This window comes from Miniopterus natalensis, chromosome 7 (genome assembly GCF_054644295.1).
Source record: "Miniopterus natalensis isolate mMinNat1 chromosome 7, mMinNat1.hap1, whole genome shotgun sequence".
Taxonomy (NCBI): Eukaryota; Metazoa; Chordata; class Mammalia; order Chiroptera; family Miniopteridae; genus Miniopterus; species Miniopterus natalensis.
Genome location: NC_142087.1, coordinates 58856270 through 58882037, shown reverse-complemented (window position 1 = coordinate 58882037; position 25768 = coordinate 58856270). Strand labels below are relative to the sequence as shown.

Here is a 25768-nt window from a genome sequence, read left to right as displayed (position 1 = left end):
CCCAAACAACAGTCCCCGAGAGTCTTATTCTTGTGATGTCCTCCTGTGAGCTGCTCTCCCTTGCCCCTCAGGACTGTGCCCTGCGGGGTGTCTGGGGCCTCAGTGAGCAGGACCCACCCCTTTCCTGTTGGGGGCGGTGCTCCCGGCTGCAGGTAAGGCAGGCAAGCTCCGCCCCCCCTGCTCAGCTCTGGTTGGCTGGTCGCACTGGGCCCTCCCCTCAGACCATCTTCTGTGCAGGCCCCAGTCCCAGCCTCCGCTGGTCTGTCCGCGCAGTGCACGCAGGAAGGTGGGAGCCAGTTCTGCGATCAGACTCACAAATGCACAAAGCAACACAAAGCAACACACAGGCAGAGAGTCCACCCTGCAGGGTCCCGCTGCCGGTGCACCAAGGCCCCCAGCGGGAGGGGACCCAAAGTCAGCTCCCCGCACCGCTGGTCTCAGCAAAGCTGGGGCGGCTTCATGCGCCATTAGGCGCCCCTCAGGGCCGGTCACAGATCCCAGCCTCTTGGCACCAGGAGCTCAGGGCGGGAGGGCTCCTTCCCTCCCCCGCGCCATGCAGATCAAATACTTTCTGGGGTCAACACAATGCCCCACAGGGAGGCAGAGGGTCCCCGTGTGCGGCTGCTCAGTCCCGACCTCTGGTCCCTTACGACGCGGGTGCCACACGCTTCGGGACAGCCCTTCCTATGGTCAGTGCCCTGAGCCTTAGACACTGCATTGCATCCGCCACTAGAAGCTTTGTTTTGCTAGGAAGGCGCCGTCCGCCATTAGAGGCTTTGTTTCCCAGGAAGGCGCCGTCCGCCATTAGAGGCCTTGTTTCCCAGGAAGGCGCCGCCCGCCATTAGAGGCTTTGTTTCCCAGGAAGGCGCCGTCCGCCATTAGAGGCTTTGTTTCCCAGGAAGGCGCCGTCCGCCATTAGAGGCCTTGTTTCCCAGGAAGGCGCCGTCCCCATCGGGACTCACCGCTCCCCGGGGTCCCTCTGCCCTCCGCGCGGGGCGCTCCTCCCCTCTCGTCGCTCCAGGTGTGGGGTCCCCGCTTTTGGAGGCCGCCCGCGCTCCCGAGGGGAGGGAGCTTTCAGTCTCCAGCCTCGGGGCTCGGCGCCCAGCACAGGCTTCAGGGGGGCTCCCCCTGCCTACGCCCCCCTCTCCTACCGGACTCCGTGGTGTTTCTTCAGTGCTCCCCACTCGCGTCCCGTCCACTCAGGTATGTTTCTCTGGGTTTTCCAAGCTGGCTACGCAGGATTTTAGGAGCAAGTCGAGTCCGTGGCTGGGAGCGGGGCGCTGCTGCTCTCAGGGCGCCGCCATCCTCCCTCCCTACAATGAATATTTTGACATTTTCCACTTGCAAAGTGAGAATTGTAAACTGACCCTTCTTGAGGAAGGAATGTCACATTTTTAAGCTGAAGGAAATAGTCTCCAAAAGCAAGAGAGGTGAATATTTATTAAGCATTTACTAGGTGCCCAGATTGTGCTACAAACTGAAATATATCCAAAAAAAGTTAAAAAAAGATAAACAACAATGAACTATAATTTAGTCTCTAAACTTGCAATCACTTGTGCAAAACAACAATAGAAACAACAATAATAATCTTACAAACTCTGTGCAATGCCTAGAATTCTTTTTGTTCTCTCGACTAAATTATATGTACTAAAGTTTTGTACCTTAAATTTGCTAACCAAACACTCCATGAATATTCAGTTGGAAAGGAAAAATACAATGATTCTGTTACTCTTGGTAGCGGCAAATTATTGTTTTTGAAGGATGCATGAGGTATTTACAAACAATGATCATTTGGAGACAAATATGGTAAAATTAAGTTTGTTGAGATTAGAAGGAATATTATTAAAGTGGTAATTATCCAGAAAATTAATCTAGGATGTATAGTTAGTAAATGGAGAAAAGGCTCCATTCTACCCACATTAGCTCTCATCCATTAATGCCAACACCCCATTTTCTAGTATCAGAGGATTAAAAGCTTGCAAAGATTTTTAGCTTGTCTTGTACTCTCACATCCAACACAGATCCTCATTACTATGAATTCTTCCTTTTCTGTCTCTACTTCCATGACTTTAGATACGATTTAAGCTCTGAGTTTCAAGTCCTCTACTAATAACATCAAGATAATTATTAGCCTTTTGCAAGAATTAACATGAAATTTTAAATATAAAGTTTCTAGCCATTTCTGGTACATCATCAGCATATGGTAGGTATTTAAATAATCTGCTACTTTTTATTGTCCTTGATACCACATTATTGAAACAGCCTCTTACTCCTCTGACTGGGTTCAGAGTCTTCCATCATCAGTGCAACCCAGACCCTCCCACCAGGTGAACATGTCTGAGTTAATACTTGGCCCACACGACTTGCTTGTTTAGAAACCTTCTCAGCATTGCTTTCAGGATGAAGGTCGTTATTTTTTGAAGCCATTCAAAAGGTATCCTCAGCATACTTGGCCAACCTTTCCTTTTATGAACATTTGATACAGAACATCACTTTTAACAAGTCTGAATTCCCTACTTCCACATGAAGCATACAGTTGTTTTGCCACATTAACAACAAATATAATTCAGCATGTAGCCTTTAGTATACAGAAGGGTCATCATAGACAGCCAGTAAATACTTGCTGAATTGAACAGTGGACACATTAATATTGCTTTCTCACTATTAATCCCTTTGGAAATTTTCAAATTAAAATGAAATATATGTGTCAAATAGTATAGCAAATCCTGTCAAGAACCCTTACTTGAAGATCTATAAATGAAGTAAGGGATATATTATTATTCTGAAAGCACTATAATATAATGACCCAAGTTTCAGACTCAGAAGTTACATATAGGCCAGGGTTGAATTTTGAATTTTGTCCCTACCACTGAAGATGGCAAGTAAAGGCAAAGTATTTAACCTCTGTAAGGCTTAATCACCTAATCTTTTATGTGGAGGGAAAAAAGCTTATCTTCTATATAGGGTGGTTGAAGAAATATAATTAAAAAGTACATGTAGAGTAGTTAGCATAGATTCTAACAGTAAGTGTTCAATACAAGATAACTATTCTAATTATTTTTATATGATACAACAATATTAGGTCACCTGCTTCGGTAGCTGGATTAGGGAAAGTATTTGAGCAGAGAGCATTGGGAATATTTTTCAGGACTCTAGACATGGGTTTAAAAGCTTATCTGAGATACTGAATATTGAAAATGGGAGGTAAATGGTGAAACTCAGAGATATCATGAAGCTAGAAACTGTTGGTCAAGATTCCAATTAAAGTTTGAAAACTTGGTGACGCCATCGGCTGAAATGGAAAATCTGAGAATATTCTTTGACTATAAATTATCAGAATAGTATTAGTTATCATTATGTATCCTAGTAAATTATGATCTTCTGGAATGATGCACACCTGACTATGATATACGTCACCCATTTCCAGGGGAGGGTATAAACTGAAAAAACATTGTCAGAGTCTTATTTCATGGACTATCCTGCTCTGAAGAACTGAGAAGTTATTCTTTCTCCTTTGTCTAAGTCTAGAGGCTATAGAGAATGGTGACAATTCCTTGAAGCTTCTGCATAAACTCTTTGGTTATATCTTTGAGGCTTAGTTCTTCCTTTTGGCCAGGAATTACAGTAACCAATTAGAATAAAGACTGGATAAATTGTTTATATAATTATAGTTTCAAATCTGATTTATTCCTGAACTCTTTAAAAAGAACACCTGAAGAATATTTTTGTATATTACCTGAAAACTTTTATTTATTTATTTTAAAATATATTTTTATTGATTTTAGAGAGAGAGAAAGGGAGAGAGAGAGGGAAACATGAATGAGAAACATCAACATTGATCGACTGCCTCCTGCACGTCCTCTGCTGGGGATCAAGCCCACGACCTGGGCATGTGGCCTGATAGGGAATCGAACAAGTGACCTCCTGGTGCATGGGTCAATTCTCAACCACTGAGCCACACCAGCTGAACTACCTGATAACTTCTAGATTAAAAAAATTTCCTATTCATATTTATTATTACAAAGAATTGTATTACAGTAATCTAAGTATAGAAATATACCAAAGGACAATTTATTTATGTCTAATTTTGATAAATTATTTCCCCTCTGAACTGTATTATGTTTTCCTATAATTTTCAAAGTAAATTTATACTTCACATAAATCTTGTTAAATACAAATTATCTTTTCTTGGTTAGAATATATTAACTTACAATAACAAATAGCCCCCCAAATTTCAGTGGATTAAATAATAACAACAACTGTCTAGGCCTAGTGTTTAGCTTGGCAGGATGCTCTTTTCTACACGGTCATTCAGGGACTCAGGTAAATGGGAACTCTGCCATCTTCAACCTGTGGCTTCTAAGATTGTTCTGGTGCTGCTGTCACTTAAAAGGGGGAAGAGCATAGAGGAGACCATATAGAGCAGTATGGTCAGTAAACAGATCTTAGGGTGGAGGTAGCACAGGTTATTTTCATTCCTATTTCATTGGCTTGGATTTGGTCAAATGATCACATAACTGCTAGGAGGTTCAAAAATGTGATTTACCTGCATCACAGGGAGGAGAGGAAATGGATAGTGGTGAATTGCCGATTGGAACAGCTACAGTATTTTCTGTATTTTTCAGAAACATAATATTCAAGACTGCTCAGATCATTGTAAGACTGCTCACTCAACCAGTTTTTCATGGAACTGGGTTTAGGATTTTGGCAACCTGTCTTATTATTTAGCACTTTTTCCATGAGATAGTATCTGTTCATGGGCACAGGTCCTCCTATGTTTCTTATGACACTTTCTTCCAGGGAATAGATGGTTAGATGATATGGGCAGTAGAGTTCTTTGAGGGATTCTTTCTCAACTTATGAAATGATACCTCTCTTTCTTTCCCACTTCTTCCTGTTTTACCAGGTTCTTATTAAAATATTTTTGTCACATTTTTCAGAAGAATTGGTGAATGGAAATAGTTTCCCAGAACTATTTATTCTGAGTGGCTGTTGATATGGCATAATTTGCAAGATGTGTAATATTAACCCAGATGTTTCTGTTGATTTAAGACAAATCATCAGAAATCTGAGGTGACTTCAATTTTTCATTAAACATGAAAGAGAAATTCAACAGCTTTATTATTATTATTATTATTATTATTATTATTATTATTATTCAAGATTGATTTCACACTGTTCTATAGCTTAGAGCTCAAAATTTTAAATCAGAGAACAACTATGCCATTTAACAATATTGATCAAATATAAAAGAGTCTTTCCTGTGAGTGTGGAAGGATCAACACCTCACAAGCCTTTAAGGAGTAACAGTCTTCTGGTACAGATGAGACCAAGTTATGCCAGAGTTGGGGTTGTGCAAAAAACAATGCCCTACTGTAGTCTTGGTTGTGATATACTATTATAAATTTGGATAAGTGAGGTTTTTCTATTTAGTTTCAGAATTTTTCTTTATAAAAAAATGTAGCATTGATTCATCTAGCAACTCTTGAAATTCTAACATTTTCCAAGTCAAAAGTTAGAGACATGAGTTCTATAGCATAATTGGACTTTGATAAAAAGAGGTCAATACTATTGTCAAGAACAGCCTAGAAAAATCTTCCAGGATGGGTCAGGGTTTAAGCAGGGTCTTAAGAATTAGAAAAATAAATGTAGAGTAGAAAAAGAATATTCATTTGAAAGCAAAACCCACACAAACACATCATTTTATTGTTTCAATTAATATTTGCTAAACACCAGTTACTTGCTAGGTGCTAGGAATGTCCAAGGTATCAAAGCAAGGCAAGCTTGGCCTCTGCTTCTGTGGAGATTATTAGCCAGAAAATGGTGCGATGAGATGGTGAACATCATGCATATTAACAGCGAGACATTTTGCCTCTTCAATCAGTGTTAATATGGAGACAGTCAGAGATGGGGTTGCTATACAGAGGGTGCCTATTGGTGAAACACTTGAATCCCAGGTAGAGGAAAAGTTTGGTTTTTTAGTATAGCCTGCAAAAGAAGCCTTCTGAATTGACATGAGATACGATAACAGTAATAATGGTCTGGATATCTAATATGTGGGGTAAATTAGAACGTCTTTTCCTTGAATTTTTATTTAACATACTGACATGCTGCGGAGCTTACACGTTCAGGGTTACTCAGAGATACGTGCAGTGACTCCAATGGTCACAAACCTCCTCGTTTTCTGGCTTTACCCATCATCACTTAACCACCAAGCCTTGGCTGATGATTTACATCTTGGTCAGTATTAGGCCTGCTGTTTACAATCTACAGATAGGGCCCAGTAGGCAGTTGCAGTTGGCTAATGCAAGCAGATTGATCCGCTTCACTGAGTGAGACTGCACGTGTTTCATGGCAAAGATTAGAGAGTGATTCAGCATTCATGAGAAAATGTAGCAACAAAAGGTTAGTGGAACAGTCCTAGGAGTGGAGCCATATTGGGAGCAATTGTGGGAGGAAATGGTCTGGATTTATTATCTACATTAAAGATATTGTGGGTCCCATGGATACCGGGAGTGTCATGGAGACCCAGCTAATAGGTTTTTTATTGGATTATTGTCAGGCTGCTGCACCTGCCTTGAAAGAGGGAACGTTTGCTTCGTTTCCTGGCAGAGGCTACAAGCTGTGAAGCCGAGAACAAGCGCTGGGGTTGGAAATGGAACTGATTATTTTTTTAGAACTTGTGCAAGGATTATAGGGCTGATCTCCCAACTGTGGAAGTATATGAGAAACTTAAAAATCCAGAAAATAGAAAATGCAGTTTAGAAGCTTACATTATGTTTTGGATTCGTAATATTCACATGGAAGAAGATTGTTTGGAAAAGACCCTGAAGCATTAAATTCAGTCTGCCAGCCCGTTGATTATAGACCTCATATGATTTTACTCCATGCGTCATCTTCTCACTCACACAAACACTGACTTTTTTTCTTTTTCTCTCACTGAATCTGGTCTCTGTTTATGTTTTGTGGATGGTTAAGGTGCAATGTAGATATAAGTCACTCTTGGAATTTTGGTGTTAATATGGTTAGAGATTCTATACCTATTTGGAAATCTGGACTTTGTTCAGTAACTTTAGCATTGGCCTGGAAAAATTACAAAAGTCATTCTTGCTTTTGGTCTAATTTAGTGCAGGCACACCTCAGAGATACTGCAGGATCGGATCCAGGACCCCACAATGGAGTGGATATCACAATAAAGTAAGTCACACAAACTTTTTGGTTTCTCAGTATATATGAAAGTTATGTTTACACTATAGTGTAGTCCATTAAGTGTGCAATAGTGTTATGTTTTTTAAAAAAATGTGCATAGTTTAATTAAAAATACCTTTTTGTGAAAAAATGCTAACTATCATCTGAGCCGTTAGCGAATCAGTCTTTTTGCTGGTGGAGGATCTTACTTTGATATTGATGGCTGCCGACTGATCAGGGTGGTGGTTGCTGAAGATTAGGGTGGCTGTGACAATTCATTAAAATAAGAGAGCAATGAAGCTTGCCTCATTGATTGACTCCTCCTTTCAGAAATGATTTCTCTGTAGCATGTGATGCTGTTTGACAGCATTTTATCCACAGGAGACCTTCTTTCAAAATTGGAGTCAGTCCTCTCAGACTCTACCATTGCTTTTGCAACTAAGTTTATGTGGTATTCTAAATCTTTTTTCTCATTTTCACAATCCTCACAGCATCTCCACTAGAATCAGATAGGCAGCTCTTCCTTTCACGTGAACACATAGAGGCCATTGTAGGATTATTAATTGGCCTAATTTCAGTATTGTTGTGTCTCAAGAATAAGGAGGCCCGAGGAGACAGAGAGAGATGAAAAGAGACAGGGGACAACCCATTGGTGAAGCAGTGGAGAACACACGCAACATTTAGCAGTTAAGTTTGCCATCTTCTATCTAGATGATGCATCCCACACTGGGACAATTACAGTGCATTGATCACAGGTCATGACAACAAATATAATAGTAATGCAAAGGTTTGAAATATGGCAAGAACTACCAAAATGTGACACACAGACAGGAGATGACCAAATACTGCTGGAAAATGATGCCGATAGACTTGCTTATGCACTGTTGCCACACACCTTCTATTTGCAAAAAGCGCAATATCTTCAAAGCCTGTTAAAGTGAAGCACAACGAAGCTAGGAATGGCTGAAATTCTATGAGGTAGTCACTGACATCACTTAACCATCTAAATGAAGTGACATCTCAGGGACTACAGTCATCCCTTTCCTCTTTACTAATTAACAAATGTAATACTACAATCTGTTGGTTCAGTGGATAAATGAATAAATAAATGAGGATGTCTGTGACAAGCCACAGTGCGACTGAGATCGGCAGCTCCAGATCATTACAATTTAATATGAATCTATACAGTCACGACAAATAGGGACTGATGGCTTTTTAAATCATTTTGATGCCTAGCCACAAACCAGTACCTGGAAAAGGCTAATTTTGGATGGGGTACTGAAAAAGTCACAGTCATGACCAATGTGGGCTGTCATATTCCCGTAGGGGGTCTCTCAGATTTCTGCCTCCCATGGGCTCGTTTTGCTCCTGGGAAAATCTTCAGGGGACCTATGTAGATTTGCATTCATAGGATTATGGTTTTGTGAAATGCTCTGTCATTTAGGTAGGTGATTCTGTCTAACTTGGTTTCATTTAGAATGATGGAGTTTTGAACTAGAGCATATATCAAAGCTCCCTTGCCACAGTACGGATTAGGGGATGGATTTCAGAAAGGTTTCTAGTAGTGGCAAAGCCAAGTGTGATCTTAGGGCTCCTAGCTCCTCAGTCAGTGCGCCTTCTGTGCAATTTGCTTTGCTACTTCCCTCCAAATGTAAACATCGTTCTCCTCAAGACCATCTGTAGTGTGAACAGCTCGGTCTGGTTTACCTGGGTCTTTCCTGGTTTTAGCACTAAAAGTCTATACTTCAGGACTTCCCTCATTTTAAGGTGTATTTCTATACCTTAAAAATAGATATTTGTGATGCCACTATTATACTTTTTCAGAATTGCTTGCATTCTTGAAGATAAAGTGTCTATTTGGCCCCTGTGCCTTCACATTCCTTCAGTCTCAAATTCCCTCTTCATCCTGTTTCATAGTGAGCTTCTTACCTGTAAAAACTCAATTTGAACATCCCTTCCTCAGCAGTACCCACAGTCCTTTGGGCCTTGATGGTGGCCCTCATCTGTTTTTTTCAGAGTACACCTGTGAGCGTAGAGGCATTAAAACACTTTATTGCAGAGTGTTATGACTGTTCACACCTCTTTCCTTGGACCTGACCATGGCTTATTTATTTTTGTTTACCCTGAACCTAGCTTGGCTCCTGGTATATATATTAAGTGCTCAATAAAAGTCAATGACAGATGAAGCATGTGAATGTGGTTTCTAGTGGTTCCCTATGTCTCTTTCCACTGCTGTCTACCCTTTTTCCCAGTAGCCTCTGCGCTCCTGGGTGCATCTTACTTCCCTTTTCAGAGGATTTACAGTTCATCAGGTAACTCTTAAAAGACAACGACCTTTTAACAATCAAAACCATCATGTATCTTATTTGAAATTGTATACACTTTGATCTGACACTGGTAGAGATGTTTTGGGGCAAGAGTACCTACTCCTTGAGCCATGTCATGATAGGGAATTGCCTGCTCATACTTTTCTAACACAGGCACCGTTGAGTAGAAGGGACATATTTATATATGTATTAATCAGTCATGGCAGGCAACTACTCTCAGGGGCCCCAGACAAGCGTCAGCGGCAGGCTTTCTGGTTTATGGTTTGCACTGGGCCCATCTGCCTGTGTGTTTGGCATGGCTTCTACAAACATGATGACATGCCCAGGAGGGCCAGCCTTGACACGTGGGTCATTGGAATGGCTCTGACTGAGAACTCAGGTTCTCAGGATCCTGGGTTCTCAGACCAGCTTTGGGGTGGTGTCTTGAGGGCTGTTTCCAGTTTTTGAAACCTATGTTTACCTGCTGACTTGATTAGTGAGAAATGAATGCAGTTACTGTGGTATATCCTTTGCTGCCTTATGCTGTACAATGTGAGGAAATGCCAGTAGAAAGGGAGTTAAGAGGCTTGCATTCTACTACAAAGGTGCCTCCGGTCAGCTCTGGGGCTTATGGCAAATGACTTCATTTTCCTAAGGCCACATTTCCTTGTTTATAAATTGAAGTGATTGGCTTCCTTTTTTCTTTCTCTCTCTATTGCAAAGCCTCTCTAGTTATATCACTTGCCATATCTCTAGGTCACAGATACTTCTAAAAGATGAGTATCATGAACACAAAGCTACAGCCCTCCAAGAGGTCAACTCTCACCCTTGAACATGTTACGCTGATCAAATGGTAAAGTTCTAAGAGGAAGGAAAGAGGCTGCACCTGATTATTGCTCTGCAAAGCTTTCCAGCCACGTGTCGACTACTGACCTTTGTAATCAGTGCTGCCCGAGCTGCTCAGTGTACAGTATTCTCTGGACGAGTGAGCAGATGGATGTGAGAGCCTCCTCACTGATTGCACTGCCTGTTAGAAGTGTGTGTTCTCTGATGAGGGTCTGCCTTTGAGAAGGAAAGGCTCCAACCAAACACGTGGGAGAGAGCCACTGAAAGGAGACTGCACTTGGAGTCAAGAGCCTCGATGTCTAATTCCTTCTAACCTGTGCAATTATCCTGCATTCTTGGGCAAACTGCCAGCCTCTGTGATATCTAGTTTTCAATGAAGAAGATAAACATATGCCACAAGGTTATGAGGAGATTAAAGAGATGTAAAATTAGTCAGGAAAAAAGTGAGAATGCACAGGGAAACATCAGTTATTATTATACAGAATCAGGAAATCTTTTAACCTGAAAAAAAATTTCTTCAGCTGAAATTTAAACACACAGATGTTATGAGATTTGAAACACATCATAAGTAAGAAAAAAATTACTCCTTGGGCTTAGTAACAGTTCCAGTCTGACTCCCCTCCATTCTTTATTTCATCACTGTGTGTCCAGTGCTGACATTGGACTTGGCTCTATAGGCCACAGGAAGACTCAGTTCCTCCTGACTTATGTTAAGGGAATTGGAAACTACTCATGTCCCAGAAACCCCAGGTGTTCAGGGGAAATGCTTTTCAGACATTAAAAGGTCTCTGAGGTTTTTTAAAAAAAATCTCCTCTTCCTTCTTTCCTTTTGGAAAGAGTTTATTTACTAGAGGCATCATCTGATGGGAGATTTCCACAGACATTAACTGAAGAGGAGAAGGCATGCCTCAGGGAGTACAGTGCATGGAGAGATCAGAGGATACGGTTAAGCATGGTTTCTACCAGAGCAGGTCACCTGACATGGTACCTCATTGTCAGTTTGAAGCTCCATGCCTTAGTCTTGGCCATTCACTTTCCATACAAAGGGTGGTGAGGTCAGCCATGCAGGACCACCACCTGAGGAGGTTCTCTGTCATCCAACCCCAACACAAAGCCACAGCTGACATGGTTCACCCCCAAACGCACGAAACCAAGCACAGCTCCTTTCTTTCAAAACCTTCCTTTCCCATCTTGGTGAATGATGCCAATATCTACTTAACCTCCCACACCAGAAACCCAGCTAACTGTTCACCTTAGCACCCTTTTTCTATTTACTTCTTTCTATTCTCAGCACAGTCACCTTAGGTCATGTGCTATTTCTGATCATTTTGGTGTATATTACTGTAAAAATAGGCACAGAGGTGGGAAGTCCATGGGAACCATACGTACTACATGCCACGTACTTCACACCCCTTATCTCCCCGAGTTCTCAGACAGACCTGTGAAGAAGGGACGGATAGCCCCCATTCTATGACTGTAATGACAATGGAACTGATACTTATTAAGCATTAATCGTGTTTGAACCTATGCATCATTTTATATACTTTATCTTTCCTGTCTGATTTCTTGTCTCCCTGAACATTGCTGCCATGGTGAATCTTATATCCAATTTTCTGAGTGGGTTTTCCCATGTTCTTTTCTACACTATTGTCATTACATGGCTGCACCTGACTACACCTTCCTTCCTTTGCTGCCACTCCCCACAGCATCCCTACTCGCTGTTCTCAGGGCTTGCTCTGTGCTTCTGTCCCTGCTGTTCCGAAGCCCAGAGCACCTGCCTTTTCCCTTTGCTCTTATATGTACCACACTTACTCTTAACTTTTCTTTAAATATTTTGCTCTTGTCCGTTTTCTCCCATGAATCTCCTCCAGCATCCCAGCCTATTCTAGTTCCTCTTTTGGACATCTCTTATTTGCTGTCTGGCTTTACTGCCAGCACCCTGATGTTTTATTTGGAGCACCTGCCTACCCCACCAATGGTAGCAGTCTGAACGAGTCATCTGTAAGTGACCTGGTCTCCCTGGGAAAGAGGTGGGCTTAAAACTGAGGCTCAGCAAACAAGACTCTCTCTCTTTGATATCAGTGTCTTAAAGTGGAATGATGAAAGGACCAGGATGATGAGAGCCAGTTATTCTGATAACAATTCCTGCTCCTCAGATCCCAGGAACAGGCTTGGCTTCTAGCTTTCTGAGGGCTGTTTTGATCTCCTGGGGTTTCTAAAAGCCACTCAAATCATCTAACCCCTCTCTCCTTATGCTGGAGTAGCCAGAATTCACCTCTGCTATTCGCAAAGAACTCTGATCAGCACAGGGTGCTCGTTTGAACAAAACCCACATGCTCTGCTTGTCCTCTAAATCACATCCTGATGGGCTGGACTTAGTCCCACTCGCCTTCCCATTCTATTGTAATTCTGCCCCTAGAGAGTGAACTACTTGAGGATGCAAACAGTGTTTTATTTATTTCTGTGTCACCAGTGCTTGACCAGGGACTTGCATAAGGAAAGTGCTCAACACTTGTTAGTGAGTTAATGACCCCACAGCAAAGAGAGTCTAGGTGTCTGTGGGATTGAATGGGAGTTTGACAGAGCAGTGATACAAATCACAAACTCATGCGAGGATGGAGAGGGAGAACTCCCACCAAATCTGGAATCTGAGAGCTAGAGAAATTGCCTTGGGATGGTGAGACAGAAAGAGGCAAGTTAGGATGAGTCAGTAGTCATGCCACTTAAACTAGTGGGAAGTAAATTCATTTTACTTTTCATTCCTAAAGAGGACATGCAAGAAAAATACAAAATATTTTCTGAAAGATTAAATGTCTGGGGGACAAAATCATTAGGTTTTCCAAGAAAGATTGGGGCGGCTGGAGTGTTTTCTGATGTTTAGGTTGTGGTGGTGCCATCACTGCCCTCGTCGACTTTGAACTCTGGCCTGCTGTCATCTGTAGTCAGAAGAGAGCCGTGTGTGGGAGGCCATGGCTGCAGAGCCCCAGGAGTTCATCCTGGGCAGACCAAGGCCTGATGCCTCCCTCTCCCCAGTTTATGCATAGATACTAGAGCCAGTGCAGGGAGTCCTGGATTCATCAGTGGCCTCTCAGGCTGCTCACTCCACTATCCTTACCTAGACAACATTCCTGGATGTGCTTATGTAAGTCATGCTGAAGAGATTCATTTAGAGCCCTTGGAAATGCAGTGAAATCTAATGGATACTTATTTATTTTTGTAATTGTATTTTTATATATAAATGGAAGGAAATGGAAAACACTTTTTTCAACCACATTTTCTTCAAGAGTACTGACTTAGCTCTAGCCCCAGCTGATTGGTTAATTTCTTTCCACTTCTCGGGGTCCCAGCTTTCCTATCTGCAAAAAGGAATAATAATAACCATTGTTACTATAACACACATTTGGGGGTACAAGTGTGATGAGATAGCAGATATAAAAATTTTCTGGAAGCAAACATGTATTATTATTGTCATTATTAGTTCAAAAATCTTTGCCCTACCTGTTTCTTGACTCAGAGAAAGAACCCTAGGAGGGCTCTACAATGCATGTTATTGTTATTAGATGCTTAGGATTATACTTAACATCTTTGCCTGAACTGGTTTTCTAAGGTTGTCCAACCAAAGTGGCACAGACTGTTTGGCTTGAGCAACAGAGAGTTAGTATCTCTCAGTTCTGGAGGCTGCAAGTCTCAGATCAAGATGCCAGAAGGATTGGTTCCTTCTGAAGTTTTCTTCATTTCTCTGCCTTAACTTTTGCTGGTTTGCTGGTACTCTTTGGTGGTCTTGTCTTATAGATCTATGCCTTCATATCCACATGGCATTCTCTAGGTCTGTGTGCATGTCTGTGTTCAAATTTTCCCTTTTTATAAGGATGTTAGTCATATTGGATGAGAAGCCCATCCTACTTAGGCATAACCTAATCTTAACTAATTATATCTAGAACAACTCTATCTCCAAACAAAGTTACATTCTGAGGTACAAGGAGTTAGGACTTTAACATGTAAATTTTGGAAGAACACAGTTAAACCCATAGCAATACTGTTATTATCACCATCTTTGCAGAGATGCTTAAACTCCCAATGTCTAGCTCTGTTGGTGCCTCTGTAGTTCAGGGGGAAGAGTATCACAGATTTTGTTGAGACTTGATCTTTCCATGGAGACCTGAACCAGCCCACTCACAGTATACTTTTTCCTTTGCCATTGCTGGTTATTTTGAAAGATAAAAGCCACTTCATGAACATGCCGATGGTGGGGAAAACCACACAAATAGAAGATGCAGAGACCTGGATTGTTAACACCTTGTCAAGCACTTATTGTCCCTTCCATCACTTCTGTAACAAGAAAGGTGACCAGTACCATGTGGAGGGGTTCACATAAAGCTTGTGTTTAGGCTGACTCTCATAACTCCCAAACTGAAAAATATAATTAGAACTGTTGTGTGTTTATACTAACATGCATATGGAAGCTGTAAGAGTTCATTCTTCCTTTGCCCCTATTTTTTAGAGCATTGTAGTGACCACCTACTTAAAAATCCCTGTAGCCCCAAGGTGACAGACTACAACTTTGGAAAGGGCAAGTGAAATCAACCCACCCAGTGGGTTTAGAACCTGACAACCTGACAGAAAATTGTAGCCTATAGATTTTGCCTCTGAGTCATTGAGTGAGAATATTAACTATAGGGGTGTGTGTTTTCTCTTTCCAATACAATTTATGGAGGTGGTATGATTGCCACAATGAGGTCATTTGAATGGATAATTTAAATAATTTTCCATATGAGAATAATGCCCAAGTGTTAAGCACTTCAATGTTTGTACAGATTTTTTTTTTTTTTTAATTTAAAGTTCTTTACAGATCAATACAGTGGATCTACAAGGATGCAGGAGAGGAGACACAAATTGTTTATATTATCAAGATAATGATGACCAACCCATCCTTTTAAAAGTGGAAGTATAGAAAACTCTGAATATGTCACACATAACTCTTATGTGCTTTGCTAAGTGCATCTGAATAAAAATACAGGGAAAGGACAAATGCATGAACAGATGAATAAAATGAAAAAATTGTAAACACTTGCAGAACACATCTACAGATTCATAGCCATGTCCATCTCTCCCTTCCTTCTGTTCCGTACCCCTCATATTCTTTCCTGTCTAATCATTGCTCTGACTTTTGTAAGCACTTTCTGGGAGCCCAGGATATTGCTAAACCCAATAGTTCCATGCAAATCATTCTGATGTTCCACTGAAAGTACCATTTTCAGCAGCTCACTCTGTGGAACATTTTCTCAGACCATTCATATTCTGTGGGGAAGGCATTTTTATCCTTCTGTTATCCAATGGCAGTCCCCAGGATACCCTCTGTTATGTTGGTTCCTAGTGTGTGTTTCCATGCATTTCTGCTACGTTAGGTTGGCACTGGCCCCTGGATCCCTGGCCCACAAGCAAGTCAGGCATTGTATTTAACAGCTCAATCCCATGTTTCCTCTTTGTGACAATGTCCAAAACATGTGCACAGACCGTTTTAATTCCTCTAACCAGTAATGGGGATGCTTTGCAGTGAGTCCTGTTTTCAGAGACCCATTTGGAAGCTCTTGCCTCCTAGCAGGATGCTCCCTGCCCCCAGAACCCTCCTTGATGGTGCCGCCTACACAGTGCTTCTATGCTCAGTTCCCAGGATGTATATTTACTTGTACTTGCCTGTTATTTTGTGGATGTGCTGAAGTTCTTCTATCCTGCCCTGGCTCTGCTTCCTCCTTGTCATACCGCCTCTTTTAACTCCTCTAAGGCAAAAATACCTTCTCCTTTCTTCCTTCAGTCTCGACCCCTTTATTATCTTCCCAACTTTTCCCTCCTTTATGTGTTTCCTCCATTGTCTTACTCCTTCAGGTTCAGATCCAGAAACAGTCACTGTATCTCTCACAGTTCGTTTACAAAAAATAGAATCCACTCCAGCTCATTTAATCAATGGGGACTTATTAGCAGGGTAGTAAATAACTTATAGAGTCACTCAGAGGGCTGAAGAAACAAATTACATGTCAAGGTTCAGCAATAGCCTCCAAGGCCACCGTCGGGTATCTGCCTTACCAAGGAAGCTGTTGATTCTTTATGGTAGCTGACACTATCATAATCCAGAATGTAACATGACTTGCAATTGGCCATGATCAGCAAATAGTTGTAATTAAGAAGCCATTGCTGTTGTCAGCCTAGGACCACAACTGAACCTGCTATAATCTGCATCAGCAAAATGGAAACCCTGCTCCCTGACTCTAGACACCCATGAAGCAATTGACTAGATCCTGAGACCTCTGCTAAATGTTGACATAAAAACTCCAAATACCTCCATGCCTGTGCTTCCCACAAAGTAGCAAAAGCAGGCAGGAGAGCCTCCACTTCAAGTCTATATCACACCCAGAAGCCTAGCTGCAAGGGCTCCTAGGAAATCTGCCATATCCCTTGTGGTGATCTTTTACTTCTTTAGTTTTATCCTTTATGATCAGTGGGCCAGCACTGTCTTCAAGTTCTATTGATTCTTTTCAAAATATAGATTTTCTTTTTTACTTCATTTCTCCTTTCCTTAGTTTAGTTGCTTAACTCTTCAACTCTCATTATTGTAGCAGCCTCACTACCTGTCCCACTTCCAATACTTTCTGTTAAACCCAATTTGTTTCATTCAATACATTTTTCTCTCACTGTTCATTGCATTTGTTAATCACTGATCGAGAGCTTACTATTTGCTAACATCTGTGTTCAGAGTCAAACTAGCGTGGTGTCTGCCTTCAAGTTGCCTATAGTTTTGTGGTGATGGTAGTGATGGTGACAGGTTCCTGGAGATTAAGATCAAATTCCTTATTAAGTTTCTGTTTCAGTGGAGAGAAGTAGGTAATAAACAAGAAAGCAAATAAAGTATTGCTCTAGTGTCGCACCAATCTGTGACCAGGGACCTCAGGGTTCTTCTTAAGAGCTGAATTAGTTCCCAAAGCTGACATTGAAAAGCCTCTATTTCCCGGCCCCATCTTATTTATTGGCCACGGCACTTGTGTAGGAACTCATCGCTGTTAAAGCACAACCCAAGACACTTCAGTCTCCTGCCTGATGTACTCCATTTACCTTCTAGGAGGTCTGTCTACTTCTATTATTTGTCTTTAAAGTGAAGTTTCCATATAACTTCAGTGTAGTCTTTTAAAAATATTGTTCATTTTAAAAACAAAAAGAAAAATATATTGTTCATATCGTATCACTTTTCTTTTTTGTTGTTTTTAAAAAATTTTTATTTTTTCAATTACAGTTTACACTCAATATTATTTTGTATTAGTTTCAGGTGTGCAGCATAGTGGTTAGGCTTCTATGCCTAAACTTCTCCGATGGTTATGTATTAAAAATAGAACAAATCCAAATTCTTACTATGCATCTAGATGCTGTAAGACCCTCCTCCATTACCTTTCTGATCTCATCTTATAGCACTACCCATGTTTTACTTCCTTTTTGAACAAACTAAGGTGATTTTTCTCCTTACACCTGTTGTTCTTTCTTCCTAAGATGATTTCCCCTTAGACTTTTACTTGTCTGGCTCCCTTTCATCACTTCAGTTCAAATGCCTAACCTCCATTACCATACCAGTCCTTTATATCTTATTGCTCTCTTTTATTTTCTTTATGGCATTAATAACTACCTGAAATTATCTGTCAACTTGTTTATTGTTAATTTTTGTACACTGACATAGAAAATCCACAAGGGCATTTTTTTATTCTCTATCTAGAACCATGTCTAGAATCATTTCCAGCATTCCATAAACATTTGTTGAATTAATTCATCAATGAAGGCTTTATCAATCCATCCTTTTTGAACATTTTTTATGGATTTTTTAGAGAGAGAAAGGGAGAAAGAGGGAGAGAAAGAGAGGGAGATAGAGAGAAATATCAATCTGTTGCCTCCTCCAAATGCCCCCACAGGGGATCGAACCCAAAATCTAGGTAAGTGCCCAGACCAGGAATTGAATCTACCACCTTCTGGTGTATGAGACACTGCTCCAACTAACTGAGCCACACCAGCCAGGGCATCAATCCATTCTTTATTTCAAGTCCTGTCTCCTCTTTGAAAACTTTTAAAATTATACTTAGCTGCTCTCCTCTCTGAGTTTGTGAACTTCCTGCCTTTGGTTCTGCTTCAGATAGTCTTTAGTATTATTCTCTATCTCTGTTAAGTACCTGCATTTTGTATCCCCAATGCTAGAGGTATCTCTCTGAGGATGGTCACCAAGAAGTATACTTTTACAGCACTCAGTAAGGACATTTTTTTCTATGACTCATATATCCACTCAACCCTCTAAAAAGATGGATACTGTTCTGAGAATTTGGCCAATCGTATGTTCTTAATCCTCCTGAGTTATTTTGCCTCTTCGAATGTGAATAATGAGGATAAAGATGAGTGATTAGAGACCAGATATGTTAAGTTCTGAAGTGAGCACCTGGCAAGCAACCTCATTAGGTTGGGTTGTTGCTTTAGAAAGTTACTGAAGAGTCTATAGCTCTATGGACCTCTCTTGGCTGCTGTCACAAACTGCAGGTTCCAGTGAATTCTCCTGCCTTAAATCTCTTATCCTCAGCCCTTGGTGCTCTCCTCTACACATCCCAGACAGAAGTTTAGCCCTTTGACTTGGCCATTTGCTTTACACAACACTGATTTCATATCCTACAATTTAGCCCCTTTGCCAGCAATCATGAGATAAAGTTGATGCGGATTGTAGACTGGTCTAGTTTCTACAGCAGAGGAGGCAAATTGGCAGCTAGTAGACAGTACTGTCATGCAGATACATTTTGCTTGGCATAAATTGTATTTTATAACTTTGATCCAACATTTAAAATTAGATTTCACTTGAAAATTTAGATATCCAGTTTGTGTTGAAAAAACTAGAAGTTCTAGCAAATATGGGTTCACATTTCCACATGCCAAAACATGGCTAAAGGTAAGGAGTAACAGCACTCTTTAAATTTGTCATACACACTCTAATTCTGAGGGGTCCGTCCAATCTGGTAACACATTATTTGACACTTGCAATTTGGTCCCTCTAGGTGTTTGAGTTGAAAACCCTGTACTACAATAACCACAGAGCTGTACCATGGGAAGCCATTGGGAGTTTTACATCAAAGAGTTATACAATCTGAATTGAATTTTAAAAATACCACTGTGGATGTTTTGGGCATAATAGAATCTACTGTGGCAAGAATAGAAGACCAAAAAAAAATCAATATTTAATACCTATTAACGTGAATTAAGATAGTCCAGGATGACTGCTTGAAAACCCCTGTGTCATACTTGATCTATAGTGCTTGCCTGCTCCACACTGGGCCCTGGGTGGTATTAGAGGCAAACAAATGGGTCTTCCTACGTTCATAAATACTTTCTCCTCTTGTGCTTATGAGAATGTTTTAAGTGTTCTCACCTCTGCTCCTATTTCCAGGCACCCCCCTTGATTACCATTTCTTCAACCTCTGCTCCATTATCTGGCTTAAATTCACAGTGGGGCACAATGCCTCCTCCCCTGCATTACAGTTCACTGCTCTCTAGGCTTATGCTGGCTCGAGTCATGAATGACTTTTACCTTTTGCTTAGCTGAAATGAGGCTGGCCTTTCACAACCTGAGACAGTCTGGTCATTGACAATGTGGCTGGCAGTGATGCTCAGGCAGACAGGTATGCTCCTCTTCTTCACCTGAGCACTGCTCTGTTGATTTGGTCTGGAGCACACTTACCAATTGTTACACTCCCTGGATGGTCTACTCCCTAGCAACCACCATCAAGCCAGGGGCCCAACTGCTTCTTGCCACATTATTGGAAGACCTCCTTCTGGTTTTATTTCAGACTCGACCATGTGACAAACTGCTCCCTCAATTCCTGATTCCTGCTGGTAGTTCCTACATTTCCCAATCTATGATTCCTCTCCAGCATCTATTCAGGAGCTCTCTCTCAATAAGTAAGTGCCCTTCCACGTTCAACTGCTTCCATTTTACGTGGGCAGTGTCACAAAATTATTCACTGGGGGTGAGAAGTGAGTTATTCTCTGATACCACTATTTATCTTAGGGCTAGAAACTCAGGCAGACTGTGTGTTTAACAGTGAACCAAATTGCTGTCTAAAAAATGCTATTTAATGATGATTAAAGCAATAGTAATTAAAGTGAAAAGAGGGCTCTTCCCATGCATATGGAACATGAATGCTCTCAATTAATCAACTCATTATTATTAAATATTTATTAAACACCCACAGTGCAAGAGGCATGAGATGCCAAGAGAACACACCAAAGACATGGTTCTTACCCTTTGGGAACTTGTGATCTAAAGCAATTTAGACTTCAGCTTGTGACAGTATGTTCTGGCTGTGATTCTCTGTAGATGAAACAAAGACTGAAATTCAAAGCATGTTGGAGCTCCAATTTCATCTACTGTTCACTACATTGCCCATCTTTCACATCCTCTGCTGTACTGTCTGCTAGCTAACCAGCAAGTGCTCCTCCTACCCTTTAGACTCAGCAAAGGCTCTCCTCCTCTGTGAAGCCTACCTTGACCTTCCAGCAGTGTTGATGCCTCCTTTTATACTTTCAAAAGAACTGTGTGTGTCTATTAAACTCTTTAAGACATTACCTTATAATTCATGATATGCATATATTTCCCCCTCCATCACCATACTCTGAGTCCTTGAGGACTTAAAACATATTTTTTCATCTTTATATTTGTAATGTCACTTCCTTCAGACTAGATCTCATTCTTGAGGATCTAATAACCATCTGTCCATTCATTTAATAAATTGAAAACAATCTGTGCTAGACCCTGTTTGGATTATACACCTGTGGACATTACAGAGCCTTCACCTGATAACACTTAAGATGTAGCAAAGAGGGCAAATAATAAACAAACATTGGAAGAGCCTATGATGGCTGTTATGTTAGAATGAAGGCCTTTCCTGACTTAAGTGTCCTGGGAAACAAGTCTGCCAATAGATATGAATATGGGAATGAGAAGAGCAAGGCAAGATGGGAAGGAATCAGAAGGCTAGGGCCCAGGAATTAGACACTGTACTCCGAAGGCTTGGAAATAGGAGATGGTCTTGGCTACTACTCACATCCCACAGCGTGAGACTTATTCCATCTTTGCAGCCTTGCTTAAACTATAAAACTGTTCCCCTCACAGACAACGTCTTCTTGGTTTATTCTATTCTTCTCTGTTCTTCCAAACTGTGTTTCAGTTTTTCCTTTCCTCTGTGGAACTTTATCTATTGATTCCAGACCACGTCGATATTGCATCTTTAGGACACCTGTGAACATGTGTTACTTAATTCACTCAACACAATCAAATTCTGTTGTATGTGTGTATAAATATATATATATATCTTCTGAATTTTTTGGGGGAGGGTGGGGTTTGGTCAGTGATTGTGAAAAACATAGAAACTGGAACCAACAATATTTGGTTTCTTTCCCATGCCCATCTAACCTGTTCTGGATGGTACTTTGCTCTCACAGCTTGCAATCAAAAGACAATTGGAATGTAGACCTGAGAGGCCAACAGATGGGAACAATGAGGCTGCTGTTGTCTGAGACATAGAGGTTGGGTGGCAGGTAGGGTAGCCACTGAACCTGACTCTTTTTGGTCTCTCTTTTGAGATTAGACCCTTCATTGTATTCTTCTCTTTCTTCCTTCTTCAGTCCTACATGAGGCAGCAGCTGTGGTATGTCATTCACCATCCTTGCCCTGATAGGGAGCGGATGGACTTTTGGATTACTATAGCACTCCTTGAATAAACCTGATGTAGAGTTTCCCAGTGAAGGTGGACTCCTGTCCCTGTCTTCAGCTACCCTTTGCTGATGCGTGTTGGGAATGATCTCATGAGCTGTGGTGTGTCTAACACTGTCAAAGGTATCTGAATCTTTTGCCATGATATGGCAATTCAGTTACTCACCAAACAATTGGAATTGTGCAAAGGAGACCTCTCAACAAACCTCAGCACCAGTGAATAGTCTCCTCGTTCCTGAAGATTACTTTATGGCAAGGTTCCTTCATTGTACCTCTCCATTTGGCTCAGGATTGAGAGTACAGCAATGGAGTGTGGGATTGCAGATCAGACCATTGTCTGAGACTGCCCACCCTACCTTTAACGGGTCCTTGAGGAAATGGATCTCACACGTATTCACACGTGCTTCATCACCTGCATTGATACCCCAAGTGATGCTGTGTGGCAACCTGGCCTCCAAAATGACATGGAATGCTACCGCCATGGTGGCCATGCCCCCACCCCACCCCATCCCAGGCCACTGTAGACAGACTCAGGGTCATGGGCTGCTCTGCTCTCACTACTACAGACATTGTAGCTCTAATATCTCCTTCCAAATTCTGCCTTATACTTTGATTCATATATTTTATTTATGCTCTTTTTCTCTCCTTAACTATACTTTATGTTGTAAATCCAGAGATTGTGTCTAAGAGTTTTTACATTTCGTTTTGTTTTGAGCACTAAGCTCAGCACACTGTAGATGTCCAGTAAATATTTTTGTCAGAATAAATTAATTGGTACAAATTATAACAGGAGACAGATGAAATCCAATCACAGATAAAGATTCTTGTTCAAGCTCCTTTTTAAAAGTTAGAAAGTTACCTTTCAGATAATACATTTCATGAAATACCTATATCTTATCAACACCACACAGCCACAAGGGGCTGTGCCATGCATATTGCAAGCCCAAGGTCAGGTAATGCATATTGCAACCCTGAGGTCAGGTCATTTATGAGGCAAGGCTGATCTACTTTCTAAGAGAGGGAATATGCCCGGTTTTGTTCAGACAAATGCTTCAGGTCCTCTGGCTCAGATTACACAACAAAAGTAACACTTCTGGGTTTTTTGTTGTTTTTTTCCTGAGAGAGGCAGTTCTTATCTGTCTCTCTTCACAGTAGGGGAGCTGAAAAGACTTAAGTATTCCAAGTGACTGATCTGAGGAGTTTTATTTTCTGTGTCTAATTACAGCATACCTGACAATAGAGGAAACATATTAACCTTTAAATTGAGAAAGCCAAGGCTCAGAAAGTTAAAATGACTTGATTGAAGTCACACAGCAACATGTGGCTTGGCCATGAACAACCTCCAGGTTTTATCAATCCTATGCATGGATGCTGACTGTTAAACCAAACGGACCCATGCTCTTCAGAGGACTCTGGGAATGAACTTCCCTCTTGGGTGGGTCAGGCCTGAGGTTTCACTCATTGTTCTGTCTTACCCTGGAAGGTGGTTATTACTGCAGCCCCTTCCAAACTATCCCTGTAATAATTTCCATCCTGAATCCCAGAAAAATTGAGAACATGGGGTGGGACTCTATCCCTTCTGCAAACCTCCTGGCTTGTTGCTATTTACTTAATGATTAATCCTTCAGCGCTGCCTTGTTAAATAGAAGGGTAATATTTTCCTTCTGTCTGAACTGGACACACTCCCAGTTCCAGTCAGGTACCTTCAGGCTATGGAGCTGAAGACATATAATATGCCTTTTGTGTCGGTCTTTGGAAACTCAGCTTGGGTGGAGGGGAGTGAAGGATGCTCCTAGCAGTGGATTTCCGTTTGTTTCTCAGCTCTGGGGTCACATGGAAGATTAGTGTAAATTTTAATCTTTTAAGACTGAGAGAACCAAGAGAGGATAGGGTATCAATTCCCTCATATGCATGTACGTCCATTTCCCGTAAGTAACTTAAATCACTGAAAAAATCAAACCTTCCTACATATTACTTTGAGGCTGCCGAATTTACAAATAATGGTTTTTATAATGGGATAGTTTTAGATGAATTGTCAACATCTGTAGTGCAGTTGCATTTGTTAAAATAATTCCTACTGAGGCACTTAAATATTCCTTTCTAATTTAGAGGTAGTCAATTGCCAATAAGAAGGTGGAGGTGGAGGAAGAATAAGAAAAACATAATTGATGCCCCAGCAATTTGGGAAAAGTTTTTGAGGCAGGATCCTTAGTGACCTGGGAGAAAGGAAACTTAAATCAGACCCAAGTGAGGAAAGATATTTTCTAACGAGGAACATGAGCTTTTTAGTGGATATTAGTTTTCTACCTCCTCTGGGAATGGAAAACTTAAGTTGACTTTGGAGTATTTATATGTATTCATTGGTTTGAGGGTGGGAGCTTGTGTGTCTGGACAACGGAGGTTTGTGGGATTTTCGTGTGATGTGTAGTGGGCTTGCTTGGACATTCTGTCACTGTGGCTTCCCTAATCATGGTGGTCATCCTCACTGTGACAGGCGTGGGTGCTGTTGAGAATCAAACCTACCCAACTCTTTGTTTTCCATTTATATCTTAATTATGGACTCAGTTGGTATTGTTCTTGGAGGATTTCCTTAAAATCAAAATGCAAACAAAACCCCAAATTTGCCACCAAAGAAGAAATCTGGATATGGAGTTCTGTTTTGCAAAACAGTTTCATCGAGCTGGGCATGTCACCTCTACTAGGTCATTTGTACCTCCAGGGTGAGGATGGCTAATAAGGAATGTGAGGTGAAGGCAACAACTATGAGGCAGTAGCCTCTTGATGAGTCCCAAGCACCGCCTTTCAATGAAGTCCTGACCACTGTACCATGTGACTTTCTTAGACTCCTATAAACTTTATAAGCCATATCTATAACTTTTTTCCATGTCTTGCATATGTAAGCATTATTTCTTTAACAAATAAGCATGCTGAGATAAAATACTTTGTCTGAAAATCTTGCATCTCCTGCAGTCCTTAGTATAACATCATGTACATGGCCTAGAAATTATTTATTATGGTTTATGATTTGGTTGAGTTCAGTGTCATGAAAGGAATAGTGTTCAGAATTTGAAATATAGTCAGCCAGAACTTATATATTTTCAGAAGTTTGTGCCATGTGTGGGGACCCAGAGAAAAGTAGATGACATGATTCTTGTTCTTGTGGAAATCTGTAAGCTGCTGGAGTATATTCTGTGTATTTTACCCATCCTTAGAGAAATAGCTGTAGACTTAGGCAGGGAATGAATACATTTTTGAAATAAAGTTACCTATTATTACTGTTGGGTCAATATTTCTCTTGGTAGCCCTTGGGTTTATAGAATACAGTGAAACCAAGTCTGTTCATTTCAGCAAAGGTGAGCATAACAAGGACATGCCAAAGCAGAAGAAAATAAAGCACTTTGTTCTGTTTGGTTTTGATGTATTTAAATATTTAATACTTAATTGAGTGAGTATCCCATGCCAGGTACTGTAGTAGAAGCTGAAAAATACAACGATAATTAGGTTATGATCCCTGTCTGCATAGTTATCAAGATATTTTAGTAGATAGTGAATTTCTCTGCTTAGTTTTGGTTTGTAGAAGTAGAAAGTAAACTCCATTCACAGGGGCTGTCATAAAGCATGATGGATACCATGGGAGGACTTTGTTAAG

General features: G+C 41.0%; 1 protein-coding gene across 1 annotated transcript; it reads right to left on the bottom strand.

Annotated features, from left to right (window-relative positions):
• Positions 1-21842: 21842 nt before the first annotated feature.
• LOC148092773 (malectin-like) lies at positions 21843-22262 on the bottom strand. The gene has a single exon (XM_087819310.1). The coding sequence runs from the start codon at positions 22260-22262 to the stop codon at positions 21843-21845; it is 420 nt and encodes a 139-aa protein (XP_087675436.1).
• Between the last annotated feature and the right edge of the window lie 3506 nt (positions 22263-25768).

Bases quoted from the DNA above. Each gene is read 5' to 3' on its own strand.
- LOC148092773 (XM_087819310.1), bottom strand. From the start codon at position 22,262: ATGGCAAAAGATTCAGATACCTTTGACAGTGTTAGACACACCACAGCT.